Source organism: Zootoca vivipara, chromosome 6 (genome assembly GCF_965207765.1).
Source record: "Zootoca vivipara chromosome 6, rZooViv2.hap1.1, whole genome shotgun sequence".
Taxonomy (NCBI): Eukaryota; Metazoa; Chordata; class Lepidosauria; order Squamata; family Lacertidae; genus Zootoca; species Zootoca vivipara.
In genome coordinates this window covers 33,333,939-33,353,139 of record NC_142589.1, presented here as the reverse complement: position 1 = coordinate 33,353,139, position 19,201 = coordinate 33,333,939, and the positions used below count along the sequence as shown (strand labels likewise).

Sequence of the window (19,201 nt, the reverse complement as noted above, 5' to 3'; positions counted from 1 at the left end):
ACTTGAATCTTTCCGCTCATCTTTATAGCCTTCCTCCATCTTCCATGGAGGCAAACCAGTGGCATTATCGCAGTTCGGGTACACATTCAGGCAGGCAAAAGCACCCGAGGAGGATGCAGAGCAGGGTTGGTGTGTGTGTGGTCTTGGAAGAGAGGCATAGTCAGAAGAGGCCTAGGGACCAGATAGAAAGCCATGTGGAGCCACATCTGGTTCTCAGGCCTGAGGTTCCTACCTCTTTTTAAATACTAAACCCCATGGTCCTTATGTTTCAAATGAGCACCTTCCAGCTTGCATCCTGACTGGGACAGAGTGGCTTCTTTCTTTATGGTTGCCATATCACTAAAGACTTCTCTGCTATTCACACAGCAAAGAAGGCTAACGAAAATAGCAGAAAGACAAAGGACTGTTTGACTTTTCCCTGTGTCTTCCTGTGATCAGCCAGGAGCCTACAGTCACTCCAGGATGAAGCAACATTGTACTCACTTTCCATATGTTTGTGGTGGATTTGGGTTTCTTTGTTTTTTTGCAACTTGTCCATGGCTAATAAAATGTGCATTTGAAAATGTGGAGGCGTACAGCTGGAAGAAGCTTAAGTGGAAAGCGAGTGACTCATCTTAGCTCACTGATCTTTTTTTTTCTTTGCTCCAGCAAAGATGCTTTGCAGAAAAGGAATTCAAACACAGGCCTTTGGATAACATTTCTTCTCCTGCAACTGCTTTGCCCTAGATCAGGAAAAGTGGGGAACCTCAGACCCAGGGGCCAAAAGTGGTTGGCTTGTGAGCAGAGGATTCCCACCTGTGGTGCATTTGAGGTCTTCCCTTGGTGCTCACTCTCCCCTCTCTGCCCCATTGGTCATTGAGCTGAAAAAGAAAGTTGAGTGACTCTCTTTCCCACTTTCTCTTTCAGTTCTGTGTGCATTTCAAAGCTCAGAAGAGTCTTGGATCTTACTTTTGCCCAGATCCCTTGGGAGAATCTGTACACACACACACTTTCTCTCTTTCTGTCTCTTGGGAGGGAGTTGATCTGAGGGAGAGAGATGATCAAAAGACGTGGTGCCCACAGCATTCACTCTAAAATCCAAATGTGCCTACACTGAACTAAAAAGGTTGACATCCTCTGGTCTACAATGTTTAACTGGACTTCCTGGCAGACCAAGAATGATTCATGGGCTGCAGGTTCCTCACTCCTAGAAGGTTGCTGGTCGAATCCTGGACAACCACTCTCAGTCAATGTCAACTGTTCAATGGTAGCAGCTTTCCAGAGTTTCAGGCAAAAGTCTTTGCCAGCAGTACTTGGAGATACCAGAGACTAAGCCTGGGACTTTCTGCACTCAAGGCACACACTCTACCATTGGGCTTGCATCAAGTTATGTAGCGGCAAATTCAGAAGTGCGGGATCCCTTCATAATTGTTGCAGGCTAGATTATACAGCTTTCTAAGAAGGTTCTAAGATAACCTTACAATTATACAACAGTAAGGGGTGCATTGCAACAATCAATGCAGATCTCCATGTGTTGCCTTTCAGCTAGATCTACTATTTTCTGTGTGTGTACATGGACAAATGTTTTTGAGCGTTCCAATATCTTCTTTTGGGGTGACTTGAGCTGTGTTTTCCTTGAAGTTCTATGGTATATAACAACTTGTGCACTGTCCTTGTGAAACAGAAGCACCTAGTGTTTTCAGTGTTCTTAAATGTTCAGCTTTGGAGCAGACAGAATAACCCTGTGGTGTTCTTAGAATAGAATCATAGAGTTGGAAGAGACCACAAGGGCCATCCAGTCCAACCCCCTGCCAAGCAGGAAAACCCCCTGCCAAGCAGGAAAACCCCCTGCCAAGCACCTTCTCCAGAGTGACCCCAGGAGCCAATCCTCAGTAGCTGACTTACCTCCTTTCACTCTGATTGGCTCCAATCAGAACAAAGAGCGAGAATACTTCTTCTCAGTGGCTGAAAAGCTCCCCTTTCATGCTGATTGGGCAGCTCTAGGAGACGGGGACCCTACTGCAGAAGTAGTAATAGGTATTAGCCTCATCACAGATTCCAGACCGCTATACCTCTGGCCGCGTAGCCACATGTGCAGTGGATTAAAGCACAAATGATATTTTCCAAATGTTTGAAATGTCTTCCTCCTTCTTCTGCAGTGCTATTCACAATGGCTGGAAATGGTGATGGGCAGCCGTGCAAGTTCCCCTTCAAATTTCAAGGCAGCACCTATGATAGCTGTACCACGGAAGGAAGAACAGATGGATACAGATGGTGTGGGACCACTGAAGATTATGACCGAGATAAGAAATTTGGATTTTGTCCAGAGACAGGTAGGGTCATTTTGCTATCGCATGGGTAGGTTTATGCGAATGAAAGCAACCTCTCCCCTATGACATTGGTGACTGTGTGTTAATGCTTCTTTCATTACTCTTCTCTTTGGAGAGAGGACTTTTTCAGGTTTCTTAATCTCCTAAGGATGGGAAGATGGAAAGAAGCAATTGTTACTTTTTCATGCCGGATGATGATGTATGGCAGTGGTGGCAGGTGCCCTTTGGGACTGGTGGGGTAGAAGGCCCAGGGACCACCAGTAGGTGGCGCTAGAGCCAATGACGGGCAGAACCAGAGTCATCTTGTTCCCGGCTGAGTCCTGCAGGGGCAACACTGCAAAAAATAAGATGTGGATAAACTGAAGGAACCAAAAGCTGAAACAAACTAGAATTCCAGGAGCGCAGACAGAATGGCAGAGTGAATCCACAAAATAATGAAGGGACTGAATGGGAAGGGGAGAAATCAGCTCTTATTTTTGCTTCTTCTTTCCTGCAGCAATGTCAACGGTTGGTGGAAACTCTGAAGGAGCACCCTGTGTTTTTCCTTTCATATTCCTTGGGAATAAGTACGAGTCCTGTACCAGCTCTGGGCGTCAGGATGGGAAGATGTGGTGCTCCTCAACTAGCAACTATGACGAAGACCGCAAGTGGGGATTTTGTCCAGATCAAGGTAGCTCTTTTCCTCATATTTATTATTTATTATTGGATTTACAGCCCGCTTTTTCTCCAAGGAGCTCCCAGTGGCATACATGGATTTCCCTCTCTTCATTTTATCCCCACAAGAACCCTGTGAGCCTGAAAAGTTGTGACTGGCCCAAGGTCACCCAGGGAGCTTCATGGCCAAGTGGGAATTTGAACCCAGGTCTTCCAAATTCTAGTCTAACTCCCTAACCACTACACCACACTGGTTGTCATATATGCATACTAGCTCCAATCCTCAAAAGTAGGAATTGGGGGTGCACAAATCACTCTAGTTCCAGCATGGATGGGGATAAATTTGACACTGTTAGCATTTAAAGGTGAACCTATGTATTTTGCCCTTTCTCAAACAATATACAAATTGAATCAATGCCATCCTTCAATATTTGCACTTCTCTGAATTTTGCATTGTGGTTCTCCCATCATGTAATGTATACAAAAATGCCAAAGCGGGGGGTAAAGTGTGCATAAATATACATATCTTTGTGAAAATAACATGCAAACATATATTAGGGGAAATTACTTTGCAAAGATATGTACTCTATATTAGGCCAAATTGCACACAAATGTGTGTATTAGGAAACATTTGGAATAAAATGGTGGTGGTAGTGGTGGAAAATGAGGTGGAAATATGGAGAACTGAACTTAAATATTGCAAGATGAGAAACAAAACTGCTGGTCTCCTCCCACCCCTAGGGAGACAATAGCAGAGCTGCCCTCTGGGGTCTCCTGGGGTCTACACATGCCTGGCATGATTCAGAGTGGGGAGGGTGCATTTTGTGATTCACCTCAGGTGCCAAAATGTCTTTAGCCAGCCCTGCATGTGAACATCCCACTATGTCCCTGTGTGGATTTGGTTAGGATGATTCCAGGGGTTCCAGGGAAATCCTAAAAAATATGCATCTTAAAACAGTCACCAGAGCAAAAAAGCAAATTGAGGTGAAGCATACTTAGAGTTGTTCTGCATTCCTCCTCCTTCTTCGTCTTGCTTTTAACAGCATATAGCTACTTGGAGCAGCTTCCGAATGTGGCACCTCAACAAGGGCAGATAAAAATTATTTCAAAAATAGTGCAGGAAGTGGCTGTGCACCATTTTCTTCTCTTTTATTGTACATACAACATACCCTCATGCTTTACAGCTGGGTGCAGCCATTTTGCTGTGCACACAACTCTCCTTCCTCTTAAATATGTTGGTCTTTGGGGAAAGCTTGCAAAACAGATTGAAGGTCCAGATTGTGGTTACGTTTGTAATCAAAACATCTCACTTAGGCACTTCTCAGAATTAAGCCCTAGAATATTATGTAGAATAGATTGCAAAACAGCAAAACATAAAACAAATGAGTCGCCTTCACAACAGGAAGAAGAGCTGTCTCATGAAATTTCCTAAGTGATGACCTTTGAAGACAGGAACATAGGAAGCATTCAACTGAAGGACAGAACAAAGTTTACAAGCACAACTGTGGTTACACCACTCACATGTGGTTATTTCCATATTAAATTGAACCCTGCTTTTTCAGTAATTCTGATAATGTGGAGTAAACCTATACATATTTCTTCTTCTTGTTGTTGTTCTTGTTGTTGTTGTTGCTGCTGTTCTCATTCTTCTTCATTATCCCTGGAAAAATTACAACATACAAATACAATGTTAAAAACAGCTGAAACCAATTTCAGTCAAGAAAATAGGGTGGGTCCCTAAATATACACTTGTCAAAGGCTGTGGTAAAGAGATTTATATTCAACATCTGACACAAGCTACACAATGAAGGTGCCAGATACACCACCATGGGGAGGGAATTCCACAGCTTAGGGGCTACTACCATGAGTGTATGTAGGGAAGGAGGTGGTCTTTCAGATATTTAAGGCCTAAGTCGTTTGTGTATGTCAGAGGCCAGGGCACAAAACAAGATCCCACTCTGCTTTCCACACTCATTCAAAGATTTCTGAAAAGAAGCTATAGCAGTTGAATGATACTGTAAATGCAATGCCACCTCTTTTCCTTTGTGCCAACAATGAAGTGTCACCTGTCCCCGGCCTTTCTCTGCTGAACACCTGGAATATTTTCAAACACTCCATAGCACCTCAAAAGCTTTGCTAGCACAGCTAGGCTATGTCTGATTTCATTACACAGAAGCCGGATCTCTTCCAGCCCCTAGCAGCAGAGCTTTTAAGGAATAGTCAAATTGGCTCTGCAATTAAATATATAGATAGCATTATGTTCAAGCCGCCGAAAACCTGGTTTGTTTTTTCTTTCAGGCTACAGCCTTTTCCTGGTTGCTGCTCATGAATTTGGTCATGCCATGGGACTAGAGCATTCTGAAGATCCTGGAGCACTCATGGCCCCCATCTATACCTACACCAAGAACTTTCGGCTTTCCCAGGATGACATCACGGGAATTCAGGAACTTTATGGTAATGCTTCCACTTGTCCAAAACACATGTGCTACATTTTGGCTTATACCAGAACAGATACTGTCCAAAGAAGCTTAGCTGGTACAAAAACCCCTGAGACATCTCAGGTATTCTACCAGATAGGCTGCTACAGATAGTGTTTAAATAAGACTGAATATCCCTTGCCCCAGGGTTGGTCCTACCATTAGGCTGAGTGAGGCAGACTCCTTGGGCAGAGAATGCTGAGGGGTAAGAAGCAGGGACAAGGTGCTGGAGGACAGATCTGTGCCCCTTTCATTCTGCCCTGGGACCCATAGGCTCTCAATTGCAATGGACATATGAACCCAGGGACATAAGAAGTTGCCTTTTTACTGAGTCATACCTTTGGTCCATCTAATACTGAGTGGTAGCAACTCTCCAGGATTTCAGACAGGGGGCAATCCAAGCCCTACCTGGAGGTGCTGGGAGTTGAACCTGGAGCTTTCTGAATGCAAAGAAGATGCTCTGTCACTGAGCTGCAGCCCTTCTTTTTACCACTGGATCATGCTGCCCCATTTCCAATGCTAATATAAGATACATCTGCCAGTCTGGTCAGCTTCTGTCTATGGAGCAAGGGAGTAGTCATTTGTCCTTTGCCTCATGCTTCAAATGGTCACCCCTTTCCACCCACCTCTATTTGTTGCCCTGATCCTCAGGCACTACATTTTACTTTCACCAGAAATAAATTTGGAAATGACATGTTGTTGTTGTTGTCCTCTTGTTGACTTCTCTCTTTTTTAAAAAAGGAATATTTTTAAAGACCTCATTCCATTATCAACCTTCTCTTTATTTGCAGGAGGCTCTACTGATGTTGGTCCAGGCCCAAGTCCAACACTTGGGCCAGTTACCCCTGAACTATGCAACCAAGACATTGTATTTGATGCTGTTGCTCAACTCAGAGGGGAAATCTTCTACTTCAAAGACCGGTAGGTGGGAGGAAATAGTCTGTTTTACTCAAGTTATCTTGTACCGAAGCAAAAGCAGAAGCCGAGGGCCTATCGAATCAAGTGTTATTCATGTTGTTGGGTTTTGCGGGGTCAGTCTGGATAATGCCTTGAGTCAAGTGGCATAGATAAATAAATGAAGAAGAAGAATAGCATCTGATGAGCTACATTCTTTGAAGGAAGGGACTTTTGAAGATAAACTGAAGTTGGCATGTTTGTCATATCTGGGACTTCCCGTCTCTCTTTTTAATTCTCTACTTAGACTAGCTCTTGTTTTGCTATGGCAATAAACATGTTAAAAGTATTGTCAGCAGAACTACCAAGAGAAGGAAAACCCCAGTTCCAGTGTTACAAAACTGGCAAGGATGAAAATGTCAGTGGATATTGCATTGTTCCAGACATATAAGAACTGTGTACATTTTTTAAATGGCCAGATTTGTTCCAACAGTTTTGGAAGCTGACCCAGTTATGTGCGGCACAGAAACATGAGAGGCTTGGATGCTTTGACTTAAACCAAATAACCCATCCAGGCATGCTCGGGAAAGGGAGCTTTCAAAATCCAAGCCACTTAATAGTTGGTGTCGGCTGCATGCCCAGAAATCTCTCCCCTGTTGAATTTTTCAGCTGGAGTTCTCTTGGATTCTCCTGAAGTACTAAAATGGCTCTTTCTAACTTGGTAACTCTGGCTTGCAAAAGAAAGGCCCTGCTATCTTGTCTCATCCCTCTCTCAACTGCAGAGAGACAGAATGGTTCCATACCTGAGACCAGGGATTGGGATCCTGTGGCCCAGCAGAAGTTTATGAACTGCAGCCCCCATCATCCCTGACCATTGGTCATGCTAACGGGCTGTTTGGAGCTGGAGTCCAGCAACATATTGAGGGAAACAAATTGCCATCTCCTCTTAATACAAGGCATTCAGTAAATTAGTTGCTTGTGAGATTAGCTCGCTGGTGTCAGCTTCCCCCATCCCTTTAAACAAAATATGAAACCTTAGATGGAATAATATCTAAGGTAACTTTTCTGCTCTGTCAATGGAAAAACTTATAGGGCTGTATTCAATGCAGTTCAAGGTTAAATTCACTTCATGGTATACTCGTTCTACTGGTGAAATGTCTCGCAGTGCAAGAGAATGCATGAGCAGATTGCTGGTAACTTTGTTGTACAACAGATGGCACAATCTCTTGTGCAATGAGTTTCTGCCAGTGCAACTGTTGTCTTGGTTTCATCTACTGTTGAACATTGAAATTCGCCCATCCACTAGCACAAAAGCCCTTGCACTAGTGAACGGAGTACATTGGGTACAACCCAAAATTTGCTTCCCCTGTGATGACACGTGACCACTGACCTATGATAGTATCTCATGCATCTTGGTATGCTCATGAACATCAGGGTGGTCTAGGTGGGTCTGTTGGCACAGGATGTTCAACAGCTTCTGTTCTGTCCAAGTGACAAACCTTGGGAAGGTCCTTTGTGATTACTTCTGCCCATGTGGCTGTAATATTAATTGTGCATGCTGCAGCCGTGTCAGCTGGGGCAACAACAGTAGCAGCAGACGAGTGCAAAGAAGATCGCATTTTGCACATAAATTGTGCTGGGAAGCCCAGCTAAGTCCATGTTCCAGTTACAAATCATGACTTTTCTTTTTCACTCTGCTGAAATCCAGCCTCCATTCCACAAAATGCAAAACTGGATAATGCTGGTAGACAAGGTTCTAATACAAGCAACGAATTTTCTTGACGTTCAGCAAATTGCAGCCTCATCTTATTGGGAAGGGTTCAGCAAACTTGTTGCCTACTAAAATGGCCAGCTGATACAAGGCCGTTTTGTGTGTGTGTCCTTTGAACAAAATTAACTGCTTATCAAGCAAAGTTTGGGGGGAGGGGCAGAGAGAGAGAATCACAATGGTGCTTTTGTTAACATCTTGTGCTTCTCCACTCCCTTTACACACACACACAATCAAACGCCGCCACCGAAATCAAACTGAAGTTTTTTAATGCTCATAAATCGGAAGGAGGCACTGCCTTATACATAAAACAGCTCCTAAATTACCAGCTTTATTCCTCTGATGAGCGGTTTTAATGCTCCAGGCTTCATTTACAGCCAAGCTGTTTGATAGATGATCATTAGATTTGATCTTTTTGGTTGCTACAATCATAATCATCCAGAGTAATGCACCCAATACAAATGTTGGCATTTGCCAAATGCGTATCCATCTGTTCAATGTGCAGCGACGGGGATGGTTGAAAGGGTTTAAGTGCCTTGTAAATGGGTTTATTTGCTGGGATAATTGAGGCACCAAATACATTCTTTTTTTCTGTTCTGCAGTAAGAATTAATGTAAGTGCTAGAGAACTTGTTATAAACCATAAACGGCTGTGTGCGGCACATTAAGGTGTCTATGGGACAGAAATGCCTCCCAAAGAAAGGAAGGCTCACCAACCTTTGATGCATTTTTGTTAAAAAAAAAAATCCTAATCATTATATGTTTGTGTTGCTAATGGATTGTGTGTGTGTGTGTGTGTGTGCGCGCGCGCGCTCACGTGTGTGTGTGTGTGTGCACACACACACACACACACACACACAGGCACTTAAATGCACACAATCACCTTTGCCAGGGGTGATGAGAAACAGATGTGCCAATGAATCAGCCCTTTGTAAACTCACTGTGATTTTTCTGCCTAGATTCATCTGGAGGACGGCAAACCAGCGAAACAGGCCAAGTGGTCCTTTGCTGATTGCTACGTTCTGGCCAGAGCTCCCAGAAAAAATTGACGCTGTCTACGAGGCCCCTCAAGAAGAGAAATCAGTCTTTTTTTCAGGTAGGCTTGGCTGGAAGGTGTAGCACAGTTTGCAGAAGTATGATATTCTGTATCCTTTTATTCTGTAGACCACCTTCTTAAATGATAAACTCAGGATGGCTAGCTTGGGGCCCTCCCGTTGTTGTTAGACTACAACTCCCATCATCCCTGGCCAGTGGCCAAGCAGGCTGGGGCTGATGGGAGATGTAGTTAGGCAACATCTGGAGGGCTAACCCTGACTTAGAGGGGGAAAGTCATGATGCCACACAATTCATGCCATCAAGAAATGCATGAAAGACCTTAAAAAAATTAATAACAGATCAGAATCCTGGTGTTGGGAAAGGGGGCTTTAACCGTTTAGCCCATTATAGTCCTGTGTTGGAACTTCCTCTGCCCCTTACTATGCCTGCTGGTTGTTTACTTATTATTATTATTATTATTAAGCAAAATGCTTCTCTCTGAAAGTAAAAAATTATATTAAATTAAATATAAAAGCACTGCATGCCCCCTTTGACTCACAAATCAGCTGGTTGTGGCACAATCTTCTTTCTACCTAATGGTAGGGCTGCACCTGTGACCTGGGCTTTTCATATTTTGCTGCAGCAACTCCCGGCTTGCTGTTAGGATAATGTGAAAGGGACCCCAGAGTTCTGGGACAGACCAACAGGCCACCCCCTATGAAGAGGAATTGACTATTAAACCTATTGTGTCCTGTTTTTGTTTTTCATTTGGTTTCGGGTTTGTTTGTTTGTTTCAAAGTATTGTAATTTTTTCTTGATTTTATTATTTTATCTTTTTGTAAACCGCTTTGAAGGTTTTCCTTTTTTAAAAAAAAACATCAAACAGTGTATAATTTTAAAGAAATGATTAAAATAAACCACCGGGAGACGCTCTGGGAGACGCTCAGCATCACTAAGAAATCTCAGCTCCCAGGATTCTCTGGGGGAAGCTATGACTGTGTAAAGTGGTGCTATCATGCTTTTAAATATATGGAGTGAATGTGGCCTCAAGGGGCAATGCAAGTGAGGGAGAGATTGCATTTCCTGTTGACCGTTTATGTGTGTGCCTATTGATATCGGCTGAAGTTGTGCTGCCTGACCTAGTGGAGCTGGGAGGTTGTTGTCAATGTTTTGAGTAACTGAGCCAGCAAAAAAGAAAAGTGTGTTGTTATCCATTGCAACATGACTAAACATCTCCAGGCATGCTAAAGGGGGGGGGAAGGGAGGGAAAATGTATGGCTAGATGCTGTTCAACAATTTCTTTAAAGGGAAGGGGAAAGTCTGATAATGAATTCCACATGGCTGAATGGCCGCTGAGTTTGGATTCCATGATAAACTGGATGTAGCCGAAACACCTCATTTGTCTGTGTCCAAGCATTACATCCCCACTCCCCCTGTGGGACCGTAGGGTGAAGTAGGGTTTTAAGTACTGTTTGCTGAAGAAATTTAGTTAGCTCACTATATGGAATAATCCAAAACAATGCAAATTGGCAGATTGCTAAGAGGTCAGCAAGCAAATCTGTGCGTTCCAAATGTTATCAAACAAAAACACCCCCAGTTCCTATCTCAAGTAAGAGTCATGTGGTGGGCCTTTGCCCAATTTAAAATAATGTACAGGCTAACCTAAAACTAATAAGATGACTTCTTTTTCTTTAAAAAGAATGTGTATCCATAACCATTCTGGTTGCTTGGGCACATGGAAGCTATAAAATATGTAGGCTATACCAGTAAGATGAAACAATAACAGGTTTGAGTTCTTGGTTTCTGTTTATACCAGGCATCCCCAAACTGCGGCCCTCCAGATGTTTTGGCCTACAACTCCCATGATCCCTAGCTAACAGGACCAGTGGTCGGGGAAGATAGGAATTGTAGTCCAAAACATCTGGAGGGCTGAAGTTTGGGGGTGCCTGGTTTATACCATTTGCAGTGTGGCATCCATCTCTGAACCACTCCTAAAAGTGCAGGCCTCAAGAATGCTCAGTTCCAACTTTTCTAAAGAAACACTTTTTTCCTGTTGCTCCTATATTACATAAGACTTTCCATCTCTTCTTGGGGGGGGGGTGACAAAGGCTCAAAGTCAATGTGGCTCACTCTCAAGGAGAGGACTGCGCTAACAGCACTACTCAAACTCAAGATCCACCAGGTTGAGAGGGTTTGGATATAGCTAGTCTTGGGCTTTCCCAGCTCACCCAAAGCTATACTGGCACAGGGGCAGACTTAGGTATTTCAGATTTCAGCAGTTCCCTGTGCAAGGCCAGAATTCAGCCCTCCGCATGCCTCTCACCTTCCATTCTGCTCAATTCACTACATCATAGTTGTGGCGCCCTGCAGCACCCCTTAGGCTTGGTGCCCAGTATGGCAGAACTGGTAGCGCTGCCCTAAATCTGCCTTTAACTGGTATAATTCCCTCACCCCAGCTGAGCCGGAGATATGCTGGTGCAAATCCCTCACCTGGCTGAACTTCAGCCAGCGGAATTTACACCAGTGTAAATCCCCCCAAAGCGCCATTCCAGGGGTGTGGCAGCGGCATGGCAGGGACAGGACAGAGCAAGGAGAGACATCTATTCCAAACCCCTTTCAGCTCGGCCCTGTGAGCTAGCAGCCCAATGGAAATTAGCCAGCAACAAGGGTAGTATAAGTGAAATTCCAAGTGAAAAGTGTTTGGGATAGGGACAACTTAATCTGGTGAAAATCACATTGGGTTGCTCTGTTAATTTGTCTCTCTGGTACACAAACTATGGTTGCTTCCAGGTGAGTGTTCTGCTGAAAATTCATCTTGCTTCCTTTGAAGGGAGGTTATATGGCATTATGGTAAGCAATTGTTACCCCATACTTTCCAGTGAATATCCCCCATTGTCTTCCTTACCACACAAAGTTCAGCTTTTCTGGAAGCAGGTTAGCTGCATCAAAGCACCAAATCCACTTCAGTTGCACAACCTAATTTTGCCAGAATGCAACTGTGTATCCCACTCACAAAACAGAAGCACCCTCGAGCCCCAGCTTTTGAGCTGGAAAAGTTCTGAAATGAACTTTTGGCTCCTCTCTACCCATTCCCCCTTTAGCTAAACTGTGAGGAAATCTGAGAAGCTCAGATTGAGGTAACCCTTTCCCCTTCCCGCTAACCTCATTTGTAAGTGAGATCATTATTAAACTTGATGCTTTTGTTTTCACAGGAAATGAATACTGGGTTTATTCAGGCTACAACTTGGAAAGAGGTTATCCAAAGAGACTCACCAGTCTGGGTTTACCTCCTGACGTGCAACATGTCAATGCAGCTTTTAGTTGGAGCAAAAACAAGAAGACCTACATTTTTGCAGGGGACAAATTTTGGAGGTAATACCTTTTCAGCAGGCAACCAATGGCTGGACACTACAATGCTGGGCACTTATTCCCTGCTAAGATTCAGATTTCAAGTCATTTTGCTTTTACATTGATGGAGACCAGAGCATCTCAGTTGCAGGAGAGTCAAAAGCAGTTTAGATTAAGGATCTACAGTTGCTTTGAATGAATGAATCTCGAATCACATATAGAAGTTGGGGATCTGTGCCTTAACAGAGCAAAACTGAGTTCCCGTGATCACAACAAGACAAGATGGGGCTTCAGGCTGATCCATAGCTCTCTGTTGACAGTGGCTTAGAGAAAGGATAAATAAATATAAACTAAACCATATGGAGGAAAATGAAACACTTTTATTTCCTTCTCCCCAACCAACCCCAAATGGCATGGGACCCAGATATGTATTCTATTAAAATTAATTGGTTCCCCCTAAGATTGCAGTCCTCAAGCTTTTTCTCAGGCAAAAACCTTTTGCCAGGCTTTCTTCAGTTTTACTACAGGCTCATATGAAGCTGCCTGCTAGTGGGACAGACCATCGCATCATCTAGCTCAGGGATAGCTGATGTGGTATGTGCTACCTGTTCTTGGACTCCAACTCCCATCAGCCTTGAGCAGCATGGTCAGTAACCAGGGATGATGGGAACTCTAGTTCAACAACTTCTGGAAGGAACCTATTGGGCTACCCCTGAATCTAAGCCATTATAGTCTCTTCTGAGCAGCGGTGATACACATGGGCTTCGTGGAAGACAGCAGCTTGTGCCATTAGTTATTTGGTATAACTATCGCAAAACTCTGCTTATATTTAATATTTCACAGGTACAATGAAGTAAAGAAGAAAATGGACCCTGGCTTCCCTAAATTAATTGCAGATGCTTGGAATGGTGTTCCAGACAACCTAGATGCTGTGTTTGATGTGAGCGGAAGTGGTAAGTTGCCATCTTGTTCCTAGTGTCAGTTGCTGTTGCCGCTGCTGTTGTTGCTTCTGGGGTCGATTGCTCCAGTCTGCTGCATGAATCCTCAGAGACGTTCCCTTTGGAGGTGGTCACCAAATCGGCTGATGGCTTGGCGTGCCGCCTGCAGCCGCAGAACAGCCTTTCTCTTCAATTAAAATGTCCCACTGCTGCAAGGAAATTTAGGAAGCCTGACCTTTCCTGAACTTTTCCGGGCTGTCTAAATAACTCATCTCCAGCAGAGTAATCAAAACCACTTTTAATGCAGCACAGATTGTGGTTAAGAACTGCTGCATTCATTGCTGTGCCGGCAACCAAGCCTCCCCTTGAACTGAATCTCCCGAATAACTAAAAACCTTTCATGGGGGTGGGAGGGAAGAAAGATTAGACTGGTTCAATTTATATCAATTTTTTCCCTTTAAAATAAAATAAATAAAATAAAATGGTAACTTAAAACTTCTGTGTGTGGGGTGTGTGTGTGTATTTCCCGCAAGTAAATACTCAAATAGAAATTCTCAGCGTCCCCATAGAATCACAGTTCCCATAAAGCATATTTAATGTGGCTTATGTTTGTACTTCTGAAGCAGCTTAATAATGATTTTTCTTAATTATTATTGTTGGGGGAGAGGGTTTCCTAACCCCACAAAGGTATAACTCAATGGTTCTCAAACATTTTTGGGCCACCATCCTTTTGCTTCCGTAAACTCATATCCTGTGCTCCCTACCCTATAAAAAGCTTTATTCAGTTTGCATGGCCCACTAAGGAAGATAATAACACAATAAATTTCAAAACAGTAACAACTAATTGCATGTTTGTTCACAATCCAGTTAAAGCTATTTAGCTTAATTCATTCAACAAACTAGATGAACGTGATCCAGTGATACCAGCTTTTCAATGTCTGATAGTCCTTTACACCTCCGTTGCCCCCACCCCAGCCACCCCCTTGCCTCTTAGTGGTCTCCTATGCAATCTCACTGCTCCCCAGGGGACAGTACCACTCATTTTGGGAACTACTGCTGTAACTGGATGTCACATAGCTTGAAAGCCCCGGGGTTAACTAGTCATAATAGTTGTTCTAGACCGAACAAAGTTCAAAAGCCTCCAGCCAACTTCAGAATCATTGAGTTGAACCCCTTTCCTTGCTTTGCTGTGGTTTTTGTGAGTCCCATAAGTTTGTTTTACATGACACTGAATTGAAAACACTTACTTCTTCTTTACAGGCCACAGCTATTTCTTCAAGGACTGGTATTATCTCAAAATGGAAGACCAGAGTCTAAAGATTGTTAAAGTTGGCAATGTGAAATCTGATTGGCTGGGTTGCTAAGCAGCATGTCGTCTTAATAATGTCAACTACAGCAAAATCTACACTTTTTTGTTTTTGTTTTGTAAAAGTCTTATGTCTTACCTGCAATTAGAGATAGATCTGTATGCTAATTCATGGGCCAGTCTGGTACTGGCACCAAGTCACTAAGTACCACTATTTGACAGAACTTATTATTATTATTATTAAATCATTCTGTTTAAGCATATGTACTTAGAAGCAAGTTCCATAAAATGCATGGAATTTTCTTTTAAGTAAATGCATTTAGAATTGGGGCACAGTAGGTCTTTGTTTCTTCCTCTCTTCATTCATTAATTTAAGACTTTTGCAACTTTTTGGCATGCAGCAAGTTATGTTTACTTATGTAGCCTGATACTTGCTACATTTTTCTGTGTGTGCAGATTGGTGCTAAGGACAGAACAGCAAACTCTGAAGGAATTCTCACCTGGGCAGAGATCAGATGTTTGAATGTGCCTGCATATAAATAAATGAATCCTGCTGTACATTGAAAGCTAGCATTGCAAGGAGAAAGCTAAGGTCAAACATTCTTCCTGACATGCTAGATTTCCAAGTGCATGGAGGTTTGTTTACTTATATGGGAGAACATACAAACACTTGACCTCACAGCTGCAGTCTGAAGTGGTGCCATCTAGCAACAGATACTTCACATGGAACTGCTGGTTATGTAACTTAGTTCTTAGTCACTTGATAGTCAATGGATTTCAACATGTCTTGGTGAGGCCATAGTAATGTACACTACTGGAGCCAAAGTAAAATTGTACTGTCTTTCAAAATCCAGCTCCATCCCCCCAAAAGAAAATACTCAAGTTCTTGAAATGGTTGTTTGCCATTTAAAACAGATCAGTGCACAAATATCCACCAAGAAGGGCCCTCAAAACTGTAACTTGGATTTCAGAATTAAAATGTTGACACATGGATCCTTTCTGAGCTTTAATGTGTGTTTTCTGTTTGGTTTTTAAACCCAGCTTCAGTTCAAGTTTGCCAAAGGGTTGAATGCAATATTCTTTCTACTCAGAGTTGACCCATTAAAATAGATGGACCTAAGGTAGTCATGACCGTTAATTTCAACAGGTCAACTCTGGGTTAGGACTAATGTTGCGTCCAAGCCATACTCACTGTCTGTTAATAGTTCCACTCGTGTCATTCCCTGGAAAACTTCATTTTTTTCTTTACATTCACATTTTTTCACACACCAAAGTGGAAAGACTGACCAAGGGCACGGGATGCCTAGGAATTGGTTGGAACATGATGGGATCAACAGGGACAAACTTGTATGAAAAGTATTGTTTTAAAGTACTTTTTACTGGAATGCCTTTACCTTAAATTAGCAAACTGCTTCTTGCACTTTCTTTCCTATTACAACCTCCCCCTCCCTTTCTTTTTATACTGTCAGAATGGCTCAGATATTTGAAGTCGACGTCTTATATAGAAATGCCAAGTTTGGACATTTTAACTTTGTTTTACTTTTCCATTCTTTACTATATCAAGGTGATTCCTCTTCTCTCTGGCTTCATTCACACGGCAGTTCATTCCATTTCCCCAGCATTTCCCTGTTAATTTCCACATTATATTTCAGCTTTCACGTCACACAGAAAGCCACCTAAAGAAATATAGTGATATACAGTTCAAGTTTAGCAATTTGCTTCAAGGAAAGCAAAATGTTTGCAAATAACACAGAAAGTTGCACAATATTCTGATGTCTTTCCAGAAGTAGCGTTTATGTTATGTGAATGCTTAAATATAATGCAGAAATTAACAGTAAGGAAAAGTGGAATAAATTATTGTGTGGATGTAGCCTCCAGCTCTCTGCTGCTCCTTCCTTGTTAGATTTAAAGCACTGGGTGATGCCAAGTGTTCACTGTACAACCTGATGGAATATTTTATGTTCATACGGAACAAAAATTTTTAAAGGGAAAGTAAGTCTGCATACATGAAATGTCAGTGGTATAAATAAATAAAAGAAATTAACAGTTCCAGCTCACGTGTGGTCAATTTCTGAACTGATTTGTATTTGGGGGGAATCTGGATAGCTTGTTAACTAGCCCAATTCTCACCAAGGCTGTGCCACATCAGACAGTGAAGCTGTGACTAACGGCACCAGGTTATACTATAGTCACCTTTCAAGCCTCAAAAGTGTCTGCACAGGCTGGCAGCAGCCCTCCAGGGTCTCAGGCAGAGGTCTCTTGCATCACTTAAGTGTTTTAACTGGAGAGACACCAGGAATTGAACCCTGTATGAGGGTAAAGCTGCTTTAAGAGATTGGATAGAAAACACAGCCAAAATGATATTAGAAATGGGGAGTGTAGCCAAAAGAAGGGAGAATGGATGGGTGGGGGAGCAGAGAACAAGTTGGAAAGTTAACTAAGGTGCTAAATCATGGTGAAATGTTGGTTGTGAGCATACAGCTGTTTCCAGCATCACTTCATAATACAGAGATTGAGACCCAGGGAACATTCCGAGCATGTACCCTACCCAAAGGCATCTCTTACACCCTTGGCAAGGAGCTGTAACGCACACACAGCCTGAAAAAGTCACTTTACTAAAAAAGCAACATTAGAAATTACTACATTTCACCCGACTCAAGTACTCACAAAGTGTCTGGCGTGAGGGTGAGGCAAGGAGGAAAGGTGATAAAAAAATCCACAAGCCTTTCTCTTGTGCATGGTCTCACCATGACAACAGCGGTGCATCGCCACACAAACATGCACCGTAGTCTTCATGCTGTCTTGCCATTTCTCCTACCGCTTAGCTGCCAGCTCTTCTTTAAACTCATGGCCTTTACACAGATAACTGGAGACAGATTTCTGCGATGATTTTTGCACACCCGCACCCAGACCTGCACCCCTGGCAGGGGCTGATTTTGCTAACCCCTAGGTAGGCCTCTGTCTTTACCACTGCCCCTTGCCTGTGCTTAGTCCCAGCATGCTGCCGTATGGTCTGGCATAAATGTATGTACAAATGTAATTATATAGGCCTGATTCCACCTAACAGTCTAGAGATCAAGGAACTGTTTCCTTTTCTCCCCCACTTTTCTTTTTACCTGGAAGAGCTATTGCAAGGATGAGGAAGCCACGCCCCCTGCCTGGCCAATGGCCAGAAATGGTGGAATTTGTTGTCCAGCGAAATCTGGAGGGCCACGGGTACGCTTCCTCTGCTCTGTTGGGCTTGCCTCTGGTTCATTCTGACTTGATAGACACTTGCCAGCTACCTCTGAATGGCAGGAAATTCAGGGCAGCCTTTCTAGGGTCAGACATCTTTGAAATGGCATTAGTTAACATGCAATGGATGTTTAGCGAGTTTAACTGTTCTCATTTAATAATGGGGAGGGGTGAAAAACCTGGGGCTCTCCAAATGTTGGAATCCATCTCTCATCAGCCCCGGATATCATATCATGACTAATGGTCATGGAATTATGGGAGTTGTAGTCCAGTAACATCTTGATGGACACAGGTTTCCCACCCCCATGGGTTAGGGAATTTTGCTTAAGACTACACAGAGTTGTGCAAAGATTTGTATGTAGCATAGCTTTTCCAGGCTATGTACACACTCTCATTGACTCGGCAACTAGCATGCTCCCACTACTGGTTTGGAGAGCCATATACAACAAATAAATAGTCACGATCTGTATCTATCCTGTTGTTTCTGATGGAATACTTCGTTTTGAGCAGAGCTCCGAACAGAGAAAAAAGAATGGCACAGCTGCATCTAAAAACTGGTAATGTGTAAGCAGCCCCAGTCCTTGGTAAAAACAAAAACAAACAACCCTCTGCCAATCACATCATTCCTTGATTTCTCTCAATGCCAGCCACCTTGAAGGATGCAAAGATAGTAGTACAGAGAAGAACAATGGCATCACCTTCCTAAAACCCAATTTACAAAGAGCAGCAATCCCATAAAACACAACTGAACTTTCAGGACATCTCGTAACTGCTCATAGTTGTCCCATGCAAATGCCTCAGGGACATCTCTGAAGGGAGGAAACAGACTTGTTCCAGACAGTGACTAACTTGTTTGGCCATGAGGGCTCTGTCAGTGGAGCCAAAACAAGCCCCAACTTTAAAAGAATAATTAATCTGAGCATGCATTGGCCCGGCATTTGGTAATGTGACAAAGCAGTTGTTCTAATGCAGGAGGTCTGCTTCTTTTGCAAAGCAAGCATTTCAAACCCCTGGGATCAGCCTTGTGGGCCAGGGCTTTAGCTTTCCACATTCTAGAGCTGAGAGACAGCTTTACCTGTGAGCGAAAGGCAAGGGAAGTGGAGGTGGCCAGCCCTGAGAGACACTGAAAGAGGCATGACTCCATCAACTGGATGGACCCACAGCAGATTTGCTATTCTGTGTGTACATTTCAGACCATATTCACCCAATAAGAGAAATCAAACAAGTCTGGCTCTCTGA

General features: G+C 43.2%; 1 protein-coding gene across 1 annotated transcript in view; it reads left to right on the top strand.

Moving 5' to 3' along the window:
* Positions 1-16,780, top strand: part of MMP2 (matrix metallopeptidase 2) — a 31,378-nt gene extending 14,598 nt beyond the window's left edge. The window contains exons 6-13 of the mRNA XM_035119444.3: positions 2,139-2,312; positions 2,806-2,979; positions 5,262-5,417; positions 6,232-6,361; positions 9,061-9,197; positions 12,349-12,508; positions 13,328-13,437; positions 14,683-16,780. Coding sequence (XP_034975335.2) covers positions 2,139-2,312; positions 2,806-2,979; positions 5,262-5,417; positions 6,232-6,361; positions 9,061-9,197; positions 12,349-12,508; positions 13,328-13,437; positions 14,683-14,786 — 1,145 coding nt within the window. The 3' untranslated portion in view covers positions 14,787-16,780. The remainder of the gene's footprint in view (positions 1-2,138; positions 2,313-2,805; positions 2,980-5,261; positions 5,418-6,231; positions 6,362-9,060; positions 9,198-12,348; positions 12,509-13,327; positions 13,438-14,682) is intronic.
* The last annotated feature ends 2,421 nt before the right edge of the window (positions 16,781-19,201 follow it).